We start from the raw sequence: 18,811 nt of genomic DNA on the forward strand, positions 1-18,811 counted from the left end.
CACCAGTAAGAAACTTCTTGCATTAAATCCAAAGGTGACATTTAAAATCCTGACACATCCAATTTGTATAACATAAGTGTCATCCCACCATACATATTTATGAAGTAGTTTGTTCATTCTATTGCACAGCTACTACATCACCATTTGTCCCACATGCATATGAAATTCTAAAAATTATCCCAAACCTGTTACTATATTTTCTACCCCCACAAGTAAGAGAGAAGCTTCATTTAAAAAAAACACAACCAAACACATGAGGAATGTAGAAAGTTGCTTTGGCGAAGTTCAATAGTGATATTTCTGATCAAAAGTAGTTATACATCTCCAATAAATAGGATTTGAATATTTAATTTAATAACTATCCAAAGGCAATATACTGGATTCTCAGAAGTCACTATGGCTAGAGATACGAAATAGATACTCCTAAGTAGCTGAAATTTGCCCATATTGTATACATAATCAGTGAGAACGCGATTTTATGTTAGAATGTTTAGAAGCCTATATACACGCATTGTTTCATTGGTTTGGTGCAAAGACTAGCAGGTATCTCAGTATTTCACGTTACACTAGCAGACGCCATTTCCTATGTTCCTTTTCTAAATCTGTACCCATTAGGACCCTCCTCCCATGTAGAAAACAAACCTCTATGGAATTCTTATTATAATAGTTATTATTATTTATATAACAATTATAAATAAATAAGAAAAAATTAGCTACTTATTTTTTTAAAAATCAAGACTGGGTTAGACAACTCAGGTAAAGAATCATCTAATTTCAATGAGTGGGAAGTGAATACAAAGCTAATCTAGGTCCTTTGAAAAAATATATGTATTTCTTAATGACATTAATAATATTTTCATGTTAAAATTATGTCTGTTAACAGTGTGACCTTCATAGCTAATACAAAATCAAAATTCCCTCTCAACATTAATTCTTTAATTATGTGATTTACTCTAATTTTCTAAGCATGGCACAAGAATGTACCATGGCCATGAACTTCATATTAGCGCCCGTTTTTTGTAAATGTAATCTATCAATATCTTGAATGTATTTCACTTATGGTAAAAAAAAAAATCTAATATGACTCCTCTGTCATCTCAGAGCCAATATATCCAGAATTTAGAATGTTCCCATCCAGCTTCTCTTCCTAGGTAATCCTCCTCTGCCCAAAACAACAACCAAAAACCCTACTAACAACAAAAACAACCTGCCATGTATTTCATCTCCTAGATTTGAAAACATCTGCCTATTTCTTTGTTCCTTACCTCCAACCTGTTTATTCTTCCTGTTAACTATCTCTTATATCTGTCACTTCCTTTTTTATTCTCACACTGATATCTGAGATTTGGGCTGGATTATTTCTAAAGTCTCCTAGTTCCATTCTCTTACCAACTACTCCACTCTACCCTCCACTCTGCTGAAATCTTTTAAACCATATTTTCAATGTCATTGTAGCTGTTTAATAACCAATACAAGCTCCTGTGCAGAAAAGAGTCACCATAGCAGGCCTGAGACACTATCCTTAGAAAGGCCTGCTTGCAAGGCTGGCCCTTGGGGCTCATCTGGAAACTTGAATTTCGGGAGAGTTCCCACTGTTCCCCAGCTGATAAAGGTGGCTCACTGCACCCACACTGTTGTGCCATCGATGCAGTTCATGTTGAACTCCTGCTTTCTTTCTGGGAGTCTGGAATTTTGATACCAGGCAGAGGATGTCTCTGTGACCCATCCCCAATAACACTCCTCAGCACTGAATCTCTAATAAGCTTCCTAGGTGCACAGCATGTTACATGTGTTGTCACAGTTTGTTGCTGGTGGAATTAAGCACATGCTATATGACTATACTGGGAAAGGATCCTCAGAAGCTTGTGGCTGGTTTCCTCAAGACTTTGCCCCATGTGCTTTTTCCCTTTGCTGATTTTGCTTTGTTTCACTTCACTGTAATTAATCTTAGCTGTGAATACTACTGTATGCTGAATCCTGTAAGTCCAAATCTGGGACCCTTGACACAACTCCTATGGCCTATTCCATCATTTCTAGCCTCTCCTGTCCAACTTGTAAAGCCCTTCATAACCCGCCCTTACCATTCTCCAGGGATTTCGCTGGGTTCCAGTGCATGCTCACTACTTCAATCAGACCATCACTGGTGCAGTAGGGATGGCAATTTATAAAGGGAAGTTCTCAGCCTGGAGTTAGAGACCTGGTTTCTGCTCTTTGTTCCCGCTGTTCTGCTATTTCCTGTTTAATTCTGAGTAATTCACAATCTCTCTGGGTCTTTATATCCTTACATATAAAATGTGAATAAAACTGTAGGTACAAATAATATCCAGGTGCACGATTTTGGTTTTCTGTATAAATAATTTCTTACTGATTGGCAACTAAAAGTTACCTTCTATCAAAGTTCACTGTAAAGCAAAACAGCTCTGCAAAAGGAGGCGTATTTTCTCTTTAACATCCATTATGGGAAGTCATTTTTGTATAGTTCTGCAAAAATTTCTAGATTCCTTGAAAAAAAATGTGAAAAATATTTCAGAATTAGATATTTAAAGAAAATATAATATGCTATAAAGATAGGAATAATGCTCAAACTATCACACCATAATCTCTCATGTAATAGTACTGTTTTTGAAAGTTACTATCAGAAAAGAAAATAATTAAGAGAAATGAGCGACCTAGTGATTGGCAGGAAAGGGGCTGTATTTCTGTTCAGCCAGAGCCCCGTGTCCCTCAGGATGAGGCAGGTGACAGAGCCCCTCTGAAACATTAGGAATCCCCTTTGTTAAAAACATATCAAGATCAGAATATTCCAACAACAGTTGCAGCTATATACATACCTTGCTAATACCAATTATTATTCAAATTCATTTTCCCAATGATTAATACAAGGTCTACAAAAACCACAAGGGAGCTGTACATAAGACTCTCCAGCCTGAAATAGGTTCCTAGGCTTGGTCTATGAGCAGCTCCATCCCTTTGAGATCCATGTTTTAATGAAGATGTTCTTACAGTTATTTACAAAATAAATTTAAATTATATTTGACTATTCTGTGTAATTCTTGGCACAAAGAAAAACTAATTACAATTTGTGAATCGCAAAGCCTAAGCATAAGTACATGGCATTTTTTACTTTGGAGAGCATTCCAACTTTTAACTACTTATAAAATTTGAAGGTGCCATCACAACGAAAAGGTGTTTCCAAATTCTTTAAGCATGTGTTCTTAGAGCAAAGAATTTCTGATGAATCAGTCAGACTGACGTGTACTAAGAAGGACAAAGGGGAAGGTGAGATGACATTGTAGCTAAACTCCATCTGTTCTCAAGTACAGATTTTCCTACTAAAAACTGAACAGCAGAGCTTTAAAACCAGAGAAAAACTAGAGAACAATTAGCATAGCATGAATGAGCAAACATTTAAAGAGGGAGCATGCATTAAAGAATAATTTCCACATTTCCCTGGTTCAGTTTACAGTGGACTTGCTTAAATATTTATCAAATTCAGAGTTGTAGTCACTAAAAATGGTCAATTCTCATAAGTATACATTAATGTTAGGAATACAAAATATTTACCTCCAAATCCTAAGAGGGACTTTGAACACAGATAGAGACAGATGAAAGATGGCATGCTGCAGTGCAGCAGTTTCAAAGTTACTGTAGCACTGACATTCCAGCTTCCATTCCTCCAGGAATATTCGCAATGAAACACAAAAAAAAATCCAGGATGGTAAAAGCAATTGTTTTACTATCACATCCAGATACTCTTCTTGAATTCAACACTCAAAAACAAGCCAGGAACAGGAAGCAATAACTGCAGAGCATTTGATGGTGCCCTTCAGAATTTTCACCTGGTATTTTTCCTGGTTCCCAGGGTAGCATCTCTGCATGACTGTGCAGCATTCCCAAAAGTGCTGTGGAAGTAGCTTCCAGCAGCAGCAAACAGAAAGCTTAAAAGTGTCATAGGTATTGAAAATTGATGTTTAATTTTCAGTTTAGTTATGCATATGGATATTTTTTACATCCTTAGTTTTCCCAATCGCCATATTAATACACACTTTTCAAATATCTACAGACAAGGATATTGAGATCAATGTCATAATTATAATGATTTTTTTCCCCCTTCATTTTGCTAAGGACTCCGTGGAAGCTCTTTCCTTCCACTTTCTTTTCTCATATTTCCTCCAGGGGAGTCTGAGTTCAGTTATCTTGCTTTATTCCCTGAAGTACAACAATATTAGGAGGCCACACTGGCTACACCAATAAGCAGAGATTCTCCATTAAGCAAAAGGGGTAATTGTAACAGAGCCAGTCCACCAAGCAGAAGCTCCAGTAGGAATGGGGCCTACTCTGTTAGTAGGGAGTAAGAACTAACATTGTTTTGATCGTCTATTATGCTATATGCCAGTATTTACAGTATCATATGTAAACATTAATTTAATCCTAGTACCACCCTATGAACATAATATTATCATCCTCATTTTTACAGATGCAGAAATGATCTCAAAATGATCAAGCAATTTGCCCATATCTCCTAGCAACCAATAAGAAAACCACAAGTAACCCAACAGAAAAGTATGATCAAAACACATGAATATACATTTCATTGCAGAACAAACACATAATTCCAATAAGTATGAGAATAGGTGTCCAGCATCATTAATAGTCAAATGTAAATTAAAACCCCAATGAGGTAATCATTTTATACCCATTTAATTAGCAAAAATGGAAAGGTCTAACAATTCCAAGTGTTGAAGGACTATGGATCCTATGGATCCATATTCCAATGAGAGTGAAAATTGGAGCAACCAACTTTGGAAAACAATTATCTCCTAAAGTTGAACTTTCATACAACCTACAATCCAGCAATTCTATTCATGCCCAAGAGAAATTCTTGCACATGTGCATGAAGAGTTATGTTTAATTATGCCAAAACAGCTCTCTCTATGACAATAAAATCCTGAAAAACACACAAATGCCCATCAATAAGAGAACGTATAAATAAGCTACAATATGTTTTGTACATTACAATATTAAAGACTAGGACAAATGTATATCACAATACACTATGAATCTTCCCAATAAAGTTAGCCTCGAAGGATTATATGCACCATTATGTCCTTTTTAGAAAGTTAAAGACAATCATAATGAAAAGTGTGCTTTTCAGAATACTTATAAATGTATATATGCTTATAATATTGCATATAAAGGGATGTAAAGGAATAACAAACAGGAGACTAAGGATGAGGTCATTTTAGGTGGAGACAGGATAAAATAAGGGAACACCCCAAAGGTTAGAGGAAGGTTACTATCAAAATACTAGCTTCTGTTTGGGAGGTGGCCTTATAGGTGCTCATTGCATTATTTAAAATGTCTAACTAATAATCAAATAAGTAAGTAAAGAGGTAATACTGATGAGAGTGTATCATTAACTGATAATTATTAGTAGTCCAGTTTTGTAGATGTGAAGTCCTAAAAACACGCAAAGAAGCAAAACAACAACAATAACAATAATAAATAAACACCAGGCCCAGATCATACAATGTGATGTATTAAGGGCTCAAAATCAGGTCCATCAGAGTCCGGAGCCCATACCACCACCAGGGTAGGGGCCACTCCTCCGTTCTCAACTAGAGACGTACAAAAAAGTGCAAGTTACTCCCATTCACCCACCATGGTGGTGTGACTTTGTCTACTGTTCATAACTGGAACAGATACTTCTGGGCAATATGCAGACTGACCTAGGCTAAAACCCTGGACCTTCTATGTACTGCCTACGACACTGGAGAGGAATGTCTCCCTCCCACAGCTTCAGTTTCCTCTGGATGTGAGGATGAGCAATGATGATAAAGGTGATGATCATCATGACTAATACTTTTAGTTGCTTAGAAGCCAGAGCATTGCCAACATTTTTATATGCCCCTCAGTACAATCTCTGAGGCATGAGTTATTATTTCTAATCTAAAGATGAAGTGATTGAAAGAAAAAGAGGTTAAGAAATTCCCCCAAGGTCATACTATTATGATGGGAGAGTCTTGAACCCAGCTCTTTGCTGTTCTGTTGTCCAAGTTCTTAACAGCTAAGATATAGACACCTATAGATACACAATGTACGATACACACATAGATACAAATGTATAGATACAAACACCTATACGTAAATAGATACATATGCATAGATATACACACACATCTGTAGATATACTCGTACACACATGTATAAGCACATATACATATACAAATTCATACGTACATAAGTATAGACACATACACAATCTGTATACAAACATACTCATATACACATGTATCGACACATATATAGACACACTCATAACAATAGATACATACTCGTGAACACATACATAGAGACACAGCACATACATGTGTATAGACACATACATGTATACACCCATACCCCCATATGTAAAGATACACACTCATGCACACATATGTACAAACACACAAAATGTTGCCTAGCTTTCCCAGCATTGCTCGATTCATTAACTATTGTTAAAACCTTCCTCCTCCTTCTCCCTCTAGCACACAGCATATAGGGTTGTCTATGTGATAAACAACGCAACTTAAAAGTAAAGGTAACTCACTCGGAGCACCTGGCCCCATGATTTCCATCCTGGGGCTCTCTGTTATAACCATTGCTTGAGTTTTCAGCCTGGCCTATCCCTCCATATCAGCAGGCATGTGAGCATCTGGTTGTACCTTACTTTCTGTTCCTTTGGAGGATAAGGACCACATCTGCGATGGGCCTCACAGAGTGAACTGAGTGGAAGCTAATTGGTCAATATTTGTAATCAGATCTCTCTAAATTTGGAAAAATCCAAGAAGTCTTTTTTGGATTAAACAAAAATTTAATTTTATTTATATTGATATACAGCAGATGGAGTCTGGAGTGTAACCAGTGCTTTAAAAATGGTAGCAATTATTACTATGAAAGATAAGATTCACCATTATCATAACTCATAGAGAATCTAGTTTTCCTACATTTGCTTTTTTGTTATCTTAATTTTGGAGCTTTTCAGTTTGGGGGAGTTTACACTTACAGTATCGAAATATGAAGTTCTCCCCTGAATTCAGTTAAGAACATTCTCTCCTATTGGATTTTAAGAGCTAGGGACTCCAGAGGATAATGAAAGTGGAAATAGGTCACAATTTTCAGTACTTTCTGTGGATGTAAATAAGTGAGATAAGTATAAGATTTGGAAGTAGGACATAGAAATGAAAAAAAAAATAAAAAGCTTTTACAAATTCTGAATCTCTGAAATATGTGAGAACCAGATATATTTCCGGCTAACATAAAAAGTGAATGCCACCCCCTTACCCCACTCACACACACACTCCATGATTTAGCTCTGTGACATTCCATCAAATGTCACTCAGGTCTTCAAAACACAAAATTTTAACTTTTTAAGAGACTAAGGTGTTGTGGTTTTACCTATGGCTTTCATATGAAAAACAGTAAAGAAAAAGAGAATAAAGATTTGGAATGTCGAGTTTTACATCAAACTAGAAAATGTTGCTTTATCATGTCTCAGTTGGCTCTCAGATCAAATCCCTAAGGCAGAGGGGCTCCTTAGTCAGAGAGGAAATGCACTGGAGGCTGTAATATGAAACCGGGCTAGAGAAAGTACTAAACATAGAAGAGACAGAGAAGCCAATGTTGCTGAAACAACTTCTCAAAATCTTCATCCCACAGAGTTGAAAACAGGTACAGGAAAACAGCATAAGGGAGGACAGAAATCTTGGCAACTGCCTCAAGGTTGCTTAGAGATCTGTGATTTAAACATATACTTCCACAGAAAACGGAATCACATCTGGAGCCTACAATTTAATTTCTCCCAACATTAAACAGATACTTACTTTTAAAATGCTAAATAGTATATGTTTAAGTATGTTCTAAAGCTAATGTTTTCTAAATACGACAAATGCAACTTGGTGTTTTTCACCACGGCCAATTGGTTTTAACACAGAGAATATTAGCGCTAGAAAGGACCAAACAAATGAGCTCTTCTAGCCCTCATTTTAGGAAGAAAGAAACTGAGTCCCAGACTTAGCTAAGTGGCTTACTGATTGTACACAAATAGTTTGTGACTGAGCTAGAACTAGGACCTAAGTGGTTGTTTTCACTTTAAACATTTTAACCTCATAATAACGTAAATATCCCATGGAATTTCAAGAGCTGTCATGAAAGTGTAAGTGCAAACTAAAAGCATTTCCTGGGGAACCCTGAGGGACATGAGATTGGCAGCACTGGTACTAGAGTTTCAGCAGTCCCCGAGGTCCCCAAGAAGTCACTGGCCTCTCCCAGGAACAGGACCAGAGCAGCAGAAAGGAAGATGGCAGGTGGGTAAGAACACCATGCCAGAGACACCTTCTACCTACTCCAGAAAATAGCTACTGAATAGAGAAGGGAAAACCTGGAATTCAGGCAGAGAGATGTGTCAGGGAAACAACACTTTCTGACTCTTTTTAGTATACTGTTTAACTCCCAGGAAGGGTGGCTGAGACCAGCAGGTCATATAACCACTGTAGAAAACACAGTCATAGTCCTGGCCACAAGCCAGGCAAGATATCCCACACATGTTAAAGCTTCCACCAGCCTCACCAGATAGGCCTTCGTCTACCCACCCACTGTATTAATGAAGCCTGGAGAAGTTCAGAGACGTGGCAGAGTCATAATTTTAATCTAGGTCTGCTAACTTGCCCTGGGAGAGCCCACTGCCCCAGCCACGCTCCATTTACCCGAATCACGGTCTAAACGGGTCATTCAGAGCAGCACAGTCAAAACACAACAGACACCTTCCTTCCTTTTTGGTTTCAGAATATCATCTGAATATCAGCTGACTACAAAAAAAAAGTTTACTTCAAAAAAACTATGTCACAAGCAACTCTTTATTTCCTCATTTCTAACATGTACTTTCTCCAAACATTTCAACATTTCTGAAATCAGGATTTGAAACTGATTAATATATTTAACATGATAGTTTTCTCCCTGAAAAGCTGTTATTAAATTGATGGGGTAATCATACAACATCTGAGAATCGAACAGCTGTGGAATTGTTTTCAGCTGATAAATGCCCTTGAAAATTTCCGATTAATTCTTTTAAGGGACATGGTTCTAGAGAATAATTCTTCAGTGCTTCCCTAACATATTTCTGACCTGGACCCATGCCCTTCCTGTGTAGGCGCTCTATCCATAATGCCACTAGAAACAGGGGTATGGCAAAAAGTGGTGAATAGCTGGGGCCTTTATTTCCTAGATTCAGTTTCTAAGGATCATCTAGGGCCTATCTGTGGCAGATCCAAAATTCCTTGAACAGATCTGCTGCAACAGAATGTCATCCCATTTGACAGGTGTAACCCAAAAGCATTCAATGTGTGGTATGAGGCATATTTTGTTGTCATGGTATTGAGTTTAACGTTAGAAGATCATCTAATTTTTGGTGATTTGGTGAAGACAGAGAGGTTTAACTTAAATATCTGGTTCCTTTATAATTTTACAAAGTTACTTAAATTCTCTGGACCTCTTCCTTACTTATAAAGTGAAATTAATAGCACCTATAGCATATAGCTATTGTAAGGACTGTTACTGGTTAAAAGTTATTCCAAACTTCTTTGTGAAATAAAATGACGTATAGAGAACAAAGGGGAAGATAAAAAATTATGGCACATAACAGGTGTGCAGTAAATGTTAGTTACCTTCTCTGAGTAATATTTTATGCTTCTTCATATCATAAAGGGGAGAATTTTACCACTCTAACAAATAAATACGTGAAAATAACTTGCAACTACCAATGGTGAGACATCCCAAAATATCAAAGTATTTCATCTGCTTCAAAGTGAAAACATGTAGCAAATTAAAACCAAAAGCATACAGCTTCAAAGAGAAGGCTAACTTGAATTAAAAAATGAATAAAATGCTAAGTCTGGCATGAGATGATGACTCAGAAAATTGGACTGTAGGACTGAGATTCTCACTGTACTAGTCAATGGTTGCCTTGTGTAGAGGATGGTGCAGTTTCCCCAAAATTAATAGAATGATCCTTTTATCCCTTCAGGAATCGTGTGATACTTTTCAAGAAAGAAGACTCACAAACTGAAATTCAAAAGAAAGGGGAAAATAAATAAATATGCTAGGAGCAGTGGATATGTTTTAGTTTTTGTTCTTTTTGAGTTCTTATAATTTTTCCTGATTGGAGTCTGCAGTTGTAAGTTATAAGAAACGGATGCTGTGTGTTAGTTGTGGTGAAACTATTGCCGATGTGTGATCTTCTATGTGTTCCTGCTACTCAGATAATATAGAAAGATCTTAAATATGTATCTTTGAAACAAATAATGCAAGTAGAGATCTATTTAAAAGATAAATGATTCTAAAAATAAAAGACAATGAGTCTATTGTACATTGCTCTGCTGAATGTGTTTACCAACATAGATTTTTTCAAAGGGAACATCAAAATTCTGTCATGCTAATTATTCTCCATTAGGGACCTGGATTCATTTTCTACTTTGCTTTGCTCTGCACTAGAGAGTTGGAGGGAAGGTCTACCCCTATAAACTGCATCACTTAGGCTGCCTGACCCTCTGACTTGGGTTGGCTTTGGCCATCAGGACGGAAGAGGTAGAGGACAGAGAGAGAGAGACTAGGGTCTTTTCCCCAAGCTTCCTTCCTGCTTAGGTGCCATGTGTCTGCCAGAGGCCGCATCTGTCTCCAAGGTCAGTTCTTGTTAGATGGTCTGTCTCCCACTATGTCAGCTTGCGGTGGGCTCTGTTAACACTGATTGCTCTGCTCACCGTTTCAGCCTATGGGTGGTAACAGCTTTCCACCATTCTGGTCCTCAACACCTCTTGTTGGTGTCTGTAAAATTCCCTGTCACATTCTCCAGAACTCACAGCAGAACGTGCTTCCTGTAATGGTCCTGATTGATACACACACATATCAAGGGAATAGACACTAAAATTTGTTCCTTACTTCAGTAATTCAGTTAGAGCAAAATTCTATATTTTGGCATATGTCATTTTTTTAAAAGTTATTTATTTACACACAATGTGATGTATATAGATGGTGTATTACAGAATTGTGCACCTGAAATCTATGTAACTTGACTAACAACTGTCACCTCAATAAACTTAAAAAACAAAGTTATTTATTTGACTAAAGCCACACAAGAAGCTGAAAGATTCAAGGATCACATGTGATGAAAATATAATCTGAATATTTTAAAAATATCAGCGAATTGCTTTGCACTGTGCTTTTCTGTGTGTGGTACTGTTTAAGATAAATAGGATTTTGTGAATGGTAATTTAAGTTATTTCCAAAGATAATGCTTTGGCAGCTTGGTTATTCAGTGTTCTCCGTGAAGCCTGACAACGTGATTCATTTACAGACAAGTTGTGGAAAAACAGAGCCGGTGCTGAAACCTTGGTGTCCCAGGTTACTACACTCATTATTTTCTAATCTGCATCACTTCAGCTGTCTGACCCTCTGACTTGGGTTGGCAGAACCCTCACAATTCTTGAAACTTTACATGCACAAGGAGCAGCAATCAGACCTTAACTATCAAAATAGCCTGAGGAAATAGGAATACGTCACATATTTTGGTTTATAACATTTTAAAATTCCTTTTAAAAATTCATTAAAATAGGTTTTAATATACTGGGGTATCAAAAAATGTATACACATTTAAAAAGATGTTATCTTAAAATGTGTATACATTTTTTTTGGCATCTTCTGTATATCTTCGAAATGAAATGTAACCTATGTAAGTCATTATCCTGGTCATAAATCGTTTAGTAAGGAGAATAATATTCAATTTTCAGGAAGTGGGAATAATCAGGAAAAAGCAGGGAAGGGTAGAAATTAATCAAATGACTATAGGCCTTAAAATTTGAAAAAGACCATCTTGCAGAGAGTGCATTGGCAGTGCAGACCAGAAACGGCCGTAATATTCCTTCTTTCCTTTCCTGCTTCTGCTTCCTCACATGACATTCACAGAAATTTCCATATGCTGTGGAAGTAACCAACAAAAGCTGAAAAGGACCACAGAAAGAGGGAAAGTGGGAGAGGGGGTTGAGGGGGGTTGGAAATTTTAATTCTGGAGAGGAGCTAGAGTTTGTTTGACTCTTATAATCTATTAATGGCTTAAGTTTAATGAAATAAAATAATTCCTTATGACATGAAAATGAGAACTAAGATGAAAATAAAAACAGCTATAATTATCACAATAATTTCCCACACATTGTGAATATAAGCCTATTAGAAATACCTACTTCAATCCCTTAAGAAAATACCAAACCTCAACTTGACAAGAGGTAAAATGCAGTTCACACAAAGGAACACTAAAATGACACACTTGAAACAATCTTCAGCCTCACAGACAATGATGGCAACACACATTTAAATAGATATAAAGTACCATCTCACACTTACTGAACTAGGAAACAAATTAAAACAATAAATCTGTGGGCAGGTGTTGCAAGGAGTCCTGCAAATCCTGTAAATGAGCGCAATCAAGTTAGAGAACAATCATGTAATAATAAGAGTCAGAACGTTGATCACAACCTGGGACCCAGTAATTCCAACTTTAGAATCAGTACCTTGAAAATGCAACTCAAAAAGGAAAAAAGTTATGTGTACAAAGATGTTTTCTAATATGCCTTCAATGATGTGGAAATGGCTTTTTTTCAACCATAAATAAGTAAACTAAGAATGAAATGATATTATAATACAATAGTTTGAAATTTGAAATACACAAGCTATATACATCCTGGAAAAGTATCTATGAAGCAACCTTGAGTGAAAATGTAGAAATAAAATAGTATATCCATTCATTTATTTAATAAATATTCGTTAAATATTACTTTCTCACATCTCTGAGATTGAAGTACTTGACCCATATTCTTTTGTCATGGCTGAGGTCACAAATGTTTTAATGGTGAGCAAACATCAAGAGTCTGTCATTGACACTAAGCCTCTCAAAGCTAAAGATTATCTATCCAACAGAATGAAAGCAATAGGTTCCTATTTCTATAGGTTTCCTGAAAATGTATCTAAATAAAATCTGGAAACTTGTAAAGTGAGATTCCTTAATAAATGTGATGACTTTAATTTTTGAAGAAAATAAAGAGTAGGGTGAATTACTACTACAAGATGTACTTCCAGGCACCCAAATATTTATGACTTCTTAGTTCAGTGAAAAATGTATTACTCTGTACACGAGAAAGTGCATTTGAGAGATGGATATTTGAATACTGTGCTATACTGCACTTAGAGGGATGTAGGCACACGATGTTCCCATAAATAATTATATGAGTAGGCAGATGATACCAGGGGTTTATTACAGCTAAAGACATTTAAAAAATTGATCATAATTTCCTTTATCCATTGAGGAGAATTCAAAGCTTATTTTATGGTGTGAACTCATTACACAGTGTACTCTTATAAATGCTAATGATTATAGGAAACCATTCAAATATTTGGCAATCCATATTAGACTTCTTTCCCTAACAAACCCTCCAAGCCACTACCCCTCCAAAAAAAGTTTACTATGAACTTACTTGAATGTGTTGTAAAGATTAGTAATGATGGTGTTTAATTTACAATAATATATTGCTTTTATCTCTTACTCAAGGTGATCATGACTTGATGATACAAAAATATGGCTATCAAGCAAGTAATTTAATATATCTTTTGTGATCATGTGGCTACAAAACATATGAAGATATGGAGCTCCATTAGGGACATTTAATTAGGTGTAGATGATTCTTTAGCTCTGCGTAGCTTCATCCAAACTTGTTATAAAAAATGTATGAGAACAACAAAAACCTTTCCGTAGCTTGTATACTCCCCAGCTTTCTCATAAACGTTTTAATTATCAATTCCCAAATCCTACATTTTGCCAGTATTTTCTGCCAATGTTTTGAAAAATGAAAAGATACATCCTTCCTCATAATTTTACACACACATTTTTTGGTTTGGGGGAGATTTTTTTTTTGGCTGCTGCTGTTTTAAATGAGGACTCCTGCCAGCAGAGTGACTCTCTGATGCTTCAAGGATATTAATCAGAATCACAGCTGGTGGCAGAGTGAGTTGGATAAAAACACAGAGACCCTTTGATTATTTCAACTTCTTTTTGCTAGATTTTTTTTTCTTCTGTCACTGTTTAATGAAGTAAAATGTCTTTTGTCTTCCTCAGGGTAGATATCAATTTTAATTATAAGGATCAACTCGCAACCTCCCTTTATTTTCCACTGAGGTGAAAGAAGGAAGGGAGAAATGGGAGAAAGAAGAGTGATGACGCAAACTGCTCCATTCCTTTGAAGCTGCTTCTCTTCTGTCTCTATCCTGTCCCTTCTCATTCTTCCTCAGATAACAGTTGGGCCAGGAGGAGACTAGAACAGGCACCGCTGAGCTTCCTAGATGTTAGGAGAGAGCTGTTACCCAGGACATTGAGGTCCCAATGCACCTCTGACTCTGCAGAGTAAACAGTGAGCTCAGAGAGTGCCAAGGCCCACTCCTTTCCCCTATAAAACCCACATCTGGGCCACTATACATCTATTAGGTGGCTAAATAAAAGTACTGACCATACCAAGTGCTGACGAGGATGTGGAACAACCGGAAGTCTCCTACATTGCTGGTGGGAATGCACAGTGGTCGAGCCACTCCAGAAGTTTGGCAGTTTCTTCTTAAGTTACTACCATGTGACCCAGCAATCCTATACTCCTGGGCATTTACCCTAGAGAAGCGAAAACTTCTCTTCACAGAATGTTTATAGCAGCTCTATTCATAATCGCCAAAAGCTGGAAACAATCTAAATATCCTTTAGTAGGAAAATGGATAAACACACTGTGGTCTATCCAGACAATGAAATACTACTCGGCAATAAAAAGGAACAAGTAATTGAGATATACAACAACTTGGATGAATCTCGAAGACATTATGCTGAGTGAAAGAAGCAAGCCTCAAGGTTACACAACTCCACTTACATGACATTCTAGAAAACACAAAACTATAGTGATGGAGAAAAGATCAGTAGTTGCCAGGGGATAGGGGTGGGAAATGGGTGTGACTACAAAGGGACAGCATGAGGGAGGTTTTTTGTGTATCCTGATTGTGGTGGTGATTACGTGAATCTACACATATGAAAAAAGTACGTATGAAAAGGCAAAATGTATTATATGATAATTTAAAAAATAAAATTAAAATTAAAGAGTTTTAATGAGAGAAAGAAAAAAACCCCAAGCCTGTAATCAATAAAAAACGTCAAATGAAAGCACCATCTATCCATCGTTTTCTCTCTCTTTTCCATTTCATAAAGGTTAATGGAATCTATACACTCTTAATGCTTCCCTTTTCAGGCTTAGGATAAATGATATGATTTGCTTGGGGGAAAAAGTAGAAGAAATATTAGGGAAAGTAAAATTTTAAATGGCACTGTAATGATTAATAAAATTTTGAATGTCTTTTTGTGTGTGTGTGTGTATCAAACTTGTGTGAGAATTTCACCTTTATTCTGACCCATAAGTATAGGGTAAAAAAGACATGTCAGGAGTACAAGAAAAGTGAAATCAAACAAAAACTTTCAAAAGATTTCAATGTATCATTTTCAAGAAAGGCAGAACATGACAGAATAGATGCATGATATAATCTTATACAGCCACTTCCCTTCTCAGAAAAATGAAATAATTGCCAAATAACTACCAAGCCAACTGTTGTCTGACAGGCACTCCAGATTTCTTTCCTATGAAAGAATACTAAGCTAAGCAAGTTCTGATCTTAAACAAAAATTGCCTTGTCTGAAGTGGCTTTAGACAGTGGTGAAAAAATAAGCTAATCAACTGTTATGATAAATCATTTACCTAAAAAGTTATGCCACAAAAAACTCTAATGACAAAAATCATTCCAATCTTTAAAATAGAAGTTAGGTCAACTGCTAATTGGCCACTGTAGGAATGGCCCATAGATGCTTGGGGATCCTGGCTGGGCTGGCTCAGGGGTGACCTCAGGGGTGCCCCACCCATCTTGCAGCACACACTCAGAAACGTGTGGGAGGAGGAGAGGCTGCTTCCTTACTTGTGAGCAGCAAACACTGCAGGCAGGCCCCCCAGAACAGAGACAAAGGGAGTGAGGCATAGGAGTGGGGAGGCGGGAGTAGACAGAACTCAGGGTAGAGAGGCCAGTGATGCTACCTGCCCCTGGGAGACCCTCAGGCCATGTGGGCATTATCAATCACAGTTATACATCACTATGGGGAACTTTCGGGGCCTGGAAAGTCGTACCTCTGGAAAACTGCTATGTTATCTCCTGCTTTATGTAATACTCTCTGGATGTTTTCAAATTAATTGCCATTAAACAAAAACAACAAACACATTTTCTAGCTGTATGTCTGCATCTTTCCATCAATCACATCACTGAGTGAATGTGACAACTGTGCAGGTATCATGAAGGCCAGTGCATCTCAACTGTAATTGTACTTGAGAATCACCTGGGAGCCTTAAAAACCAATCTCCAGAGATATGGACTTAATGATGGAACCTGGCAGCAATATTTCTAACTCCCCAGTTGATTGTAATGATGGGAACCACTGACAACACCACTCTGCAGACCTTGGACTATTTGACTGATTCTTTAGCATTGTATAGGCATGGTTCCAATGCATAATTTTCCGCACTATATTCTAAACATCTGTTACCCACTTTTCCTATATTGGTGTTAATTCTTCATTAGGTAAGACTTTTTGATTACTTTTAATGCACACAAAGTAAGGTTATTAGACTTCCTATGCTGTTTGACTTAGTATATACAGGTAGAGAGAAAAACATTTTTTCTCCTTATGCCGTGGGTTGTAATAAAACATACAAAAAGATGTAATTTGTATTTTCCATAAAAGTTCTTTAGGGGGCCGGTCCGGTGGCTCAGGCGGTTAGAGCTCCGTGCTCCTAACTCCGAAGGCTGCTGGTTTGATTCCCACATGGGCCAGTGGGCTCTCAACCACAAGGTTGCCAGTTCAATTCCTCGAGTCCCACAGGGATGGTGGGCTCTGCCCCCTGCAACTAACAACGGCAACTGGACCTGGAGCTGAGCTGCGCCCTCCACAACTAAGACTGAAAGAACAACTTGAAGCTGAACGGCACCCTTCACAACTAAGATTGAAAGGACAGCAACTTGACTTGGAAAAAAAGTCCTGGACGTACACACTGTTCCCCAATAAAGTCCTGTTCCCCTTCCCCAATAAAAATCTTAAAAAAAAAAAAAAGTTATTTAATTGGTGATTTTAGCACAGGCCATTTAACTTTTAATTCTGTCATCCTGAATTCTGATCGTGTATTGTATATCTTCCACCTTCAGACAAGGCAATAACATCATTTTCCTTCAATCAACTTTTTAGAAGGTAGCCTCAAAATCAGCTCTTAAAATCTTTTTTTTCCTCTCACAGTGAATGTAAGCTGCCTCCGTCAGTAATGAAGTCCTAATATATCTAGCAGTGAATACCAAGGATGAAGATTCAATCAAATCAGAAAACCCTTGCACACTGCCCTATTTTTTCTGAAATTAAACAGCCAAGAAATGATGTTGGGCTACATGAGGTCATCAAGACACAACTACTGTAACTATAATTGGAAAGGTCTAAGAAATGAGTAGACAATTGTCTTTCTTACAAGAATTAATTAAAATCTTGTTGAAAGACCAGAAGGCCATGTCTTATGAGAAACTATGAAGTATCCAGAATTAATCAATTCAGACTAGGCACGTTTGAGAACAAGGAACTTAGTTACTAGTTTTTTAAAATAACCCATCTTTGGCTTCTTTAAAGTTGAAGCAAAAATATAGCTGAAAATTCTAGGAAATGTCTTGTGGGCAAATGGTTACAACTCACTCTGTTTGAAAAGCAGTCTAATTGTTTACAATGCATTTTCAGTTGGAAGAAATTCTTTGTTTTCAAGAGAATCCTTGGATCTAAAACAAAGAATTGACAAATGGGCAGATTAAGTGTGGGAAGGAAAGGATTCCACTTCATTCCTTCTAGAGATTTCCATGTAGCCCTTGAAAGCTTAGAAGGAACCACAAGTTCTTCATGGAAAGCCCCTTTGTCATTTGGGCCTCCTGGACAGCCTTTCGCCTCCAGCCTTTCCTTGTGCCATCCTCTCAGCTTGTAAGTGCCTCTCTAGCTCATCTCCAAAGACCAACTCATGTGACATCACTTTTGAGAATTTCTCCCCAAATATTTTCTAGCAGAAGGAATTTGTGGCTCATTCAGTACTTGTTCAGTCTACTTTTCAGATAGTTATGTGAAAGCTCACAGAACGTAGGGTATATCCCACTCCAGGACCTAACTTAGTGCCTTTCCCATAAGTAAGTGCTTGACACATATTTAAAAAGTGGAAACTGGAGGAAATGTATCTGGTGAGTCTCTATTCCAGAACACCTAGAAATGTGCTTACTTTCCTTAACAATTTACAGAAAATGTTCTAAGTCAGTCCTTCTTCTCCTTCCCCTTGCCTTTCCCCTTCTCCTTCTTTTCTAAGTCAATTCTTCTTAACCAAATCCATGAGAACCATGGATGGGTGTTAGGCAATGTGTGAACCTCTTGAAATTATATACAAATTTAATGTATATTTTAGTACATGGATTTCTCCGCCTGCTCCCTCCTGGAGAATCATTATTGTTCTTTGTGAGTCTTTAAGGAAACCATGATTCAAAAATCAATTAAAAGAAATCACTGCTCTACATATATTTTTGTATAAACAATAAAGTATGAGTTTCCTGAAATGGTTAAACAATGAAATGAGCTACCTAAGGCAGTCTAGCTTCT

At 37.2% G+C, this 18,811-nt stretch overlaps 1 protein-coding gene across 7 annotated transcripts in view; it reads right to left on the reverse strand.

Moving 5' to 3' along the window:
• The window catches only part of EPB41L3 (erythrocyte membrane protein band 4.1 like 3), a 236,889-nt gene that overhangs the window by 174,547 nt on the left and 43,531 nt on the right, over positions 1-18,811 (reverse strand). Inside the window, exon 1 of one of the 7 annotated variants that reach the window (XM_019755720.2) lies at positions 3,565-3,787. The exons of the other annotated variants lie outside the window; for them this stretch is intronic. Coding sequence (XP_019611279.2) covers positions 3,565-3,619 — 55 coding nt within the window. The 5' untranslated portion in view covers positions 3,620-3,787. Of the gene's footprint in view, positions 1-3,564; positions 3,788-18,811 lie in introns of those variants that run through there. 7 annotated transcript variants of the gene reach the window in all.

The sequence above is a fragment of the Rhinolophus sinicus genome, linkage group LG09, assembly GCF_036562045.2.
Source record: "Rhinolophus sinicus isolate RSC01 linkage group LG09, ASM3656204v1, whole genome shotgun sequence".
NCBI classification, from domain to species: Eukaryota; Metazoa; Chordata; class Mammalia; order Chiroptera; family Rhinolophidae; genus Rhinolophus; species Rhinolophus sinicus.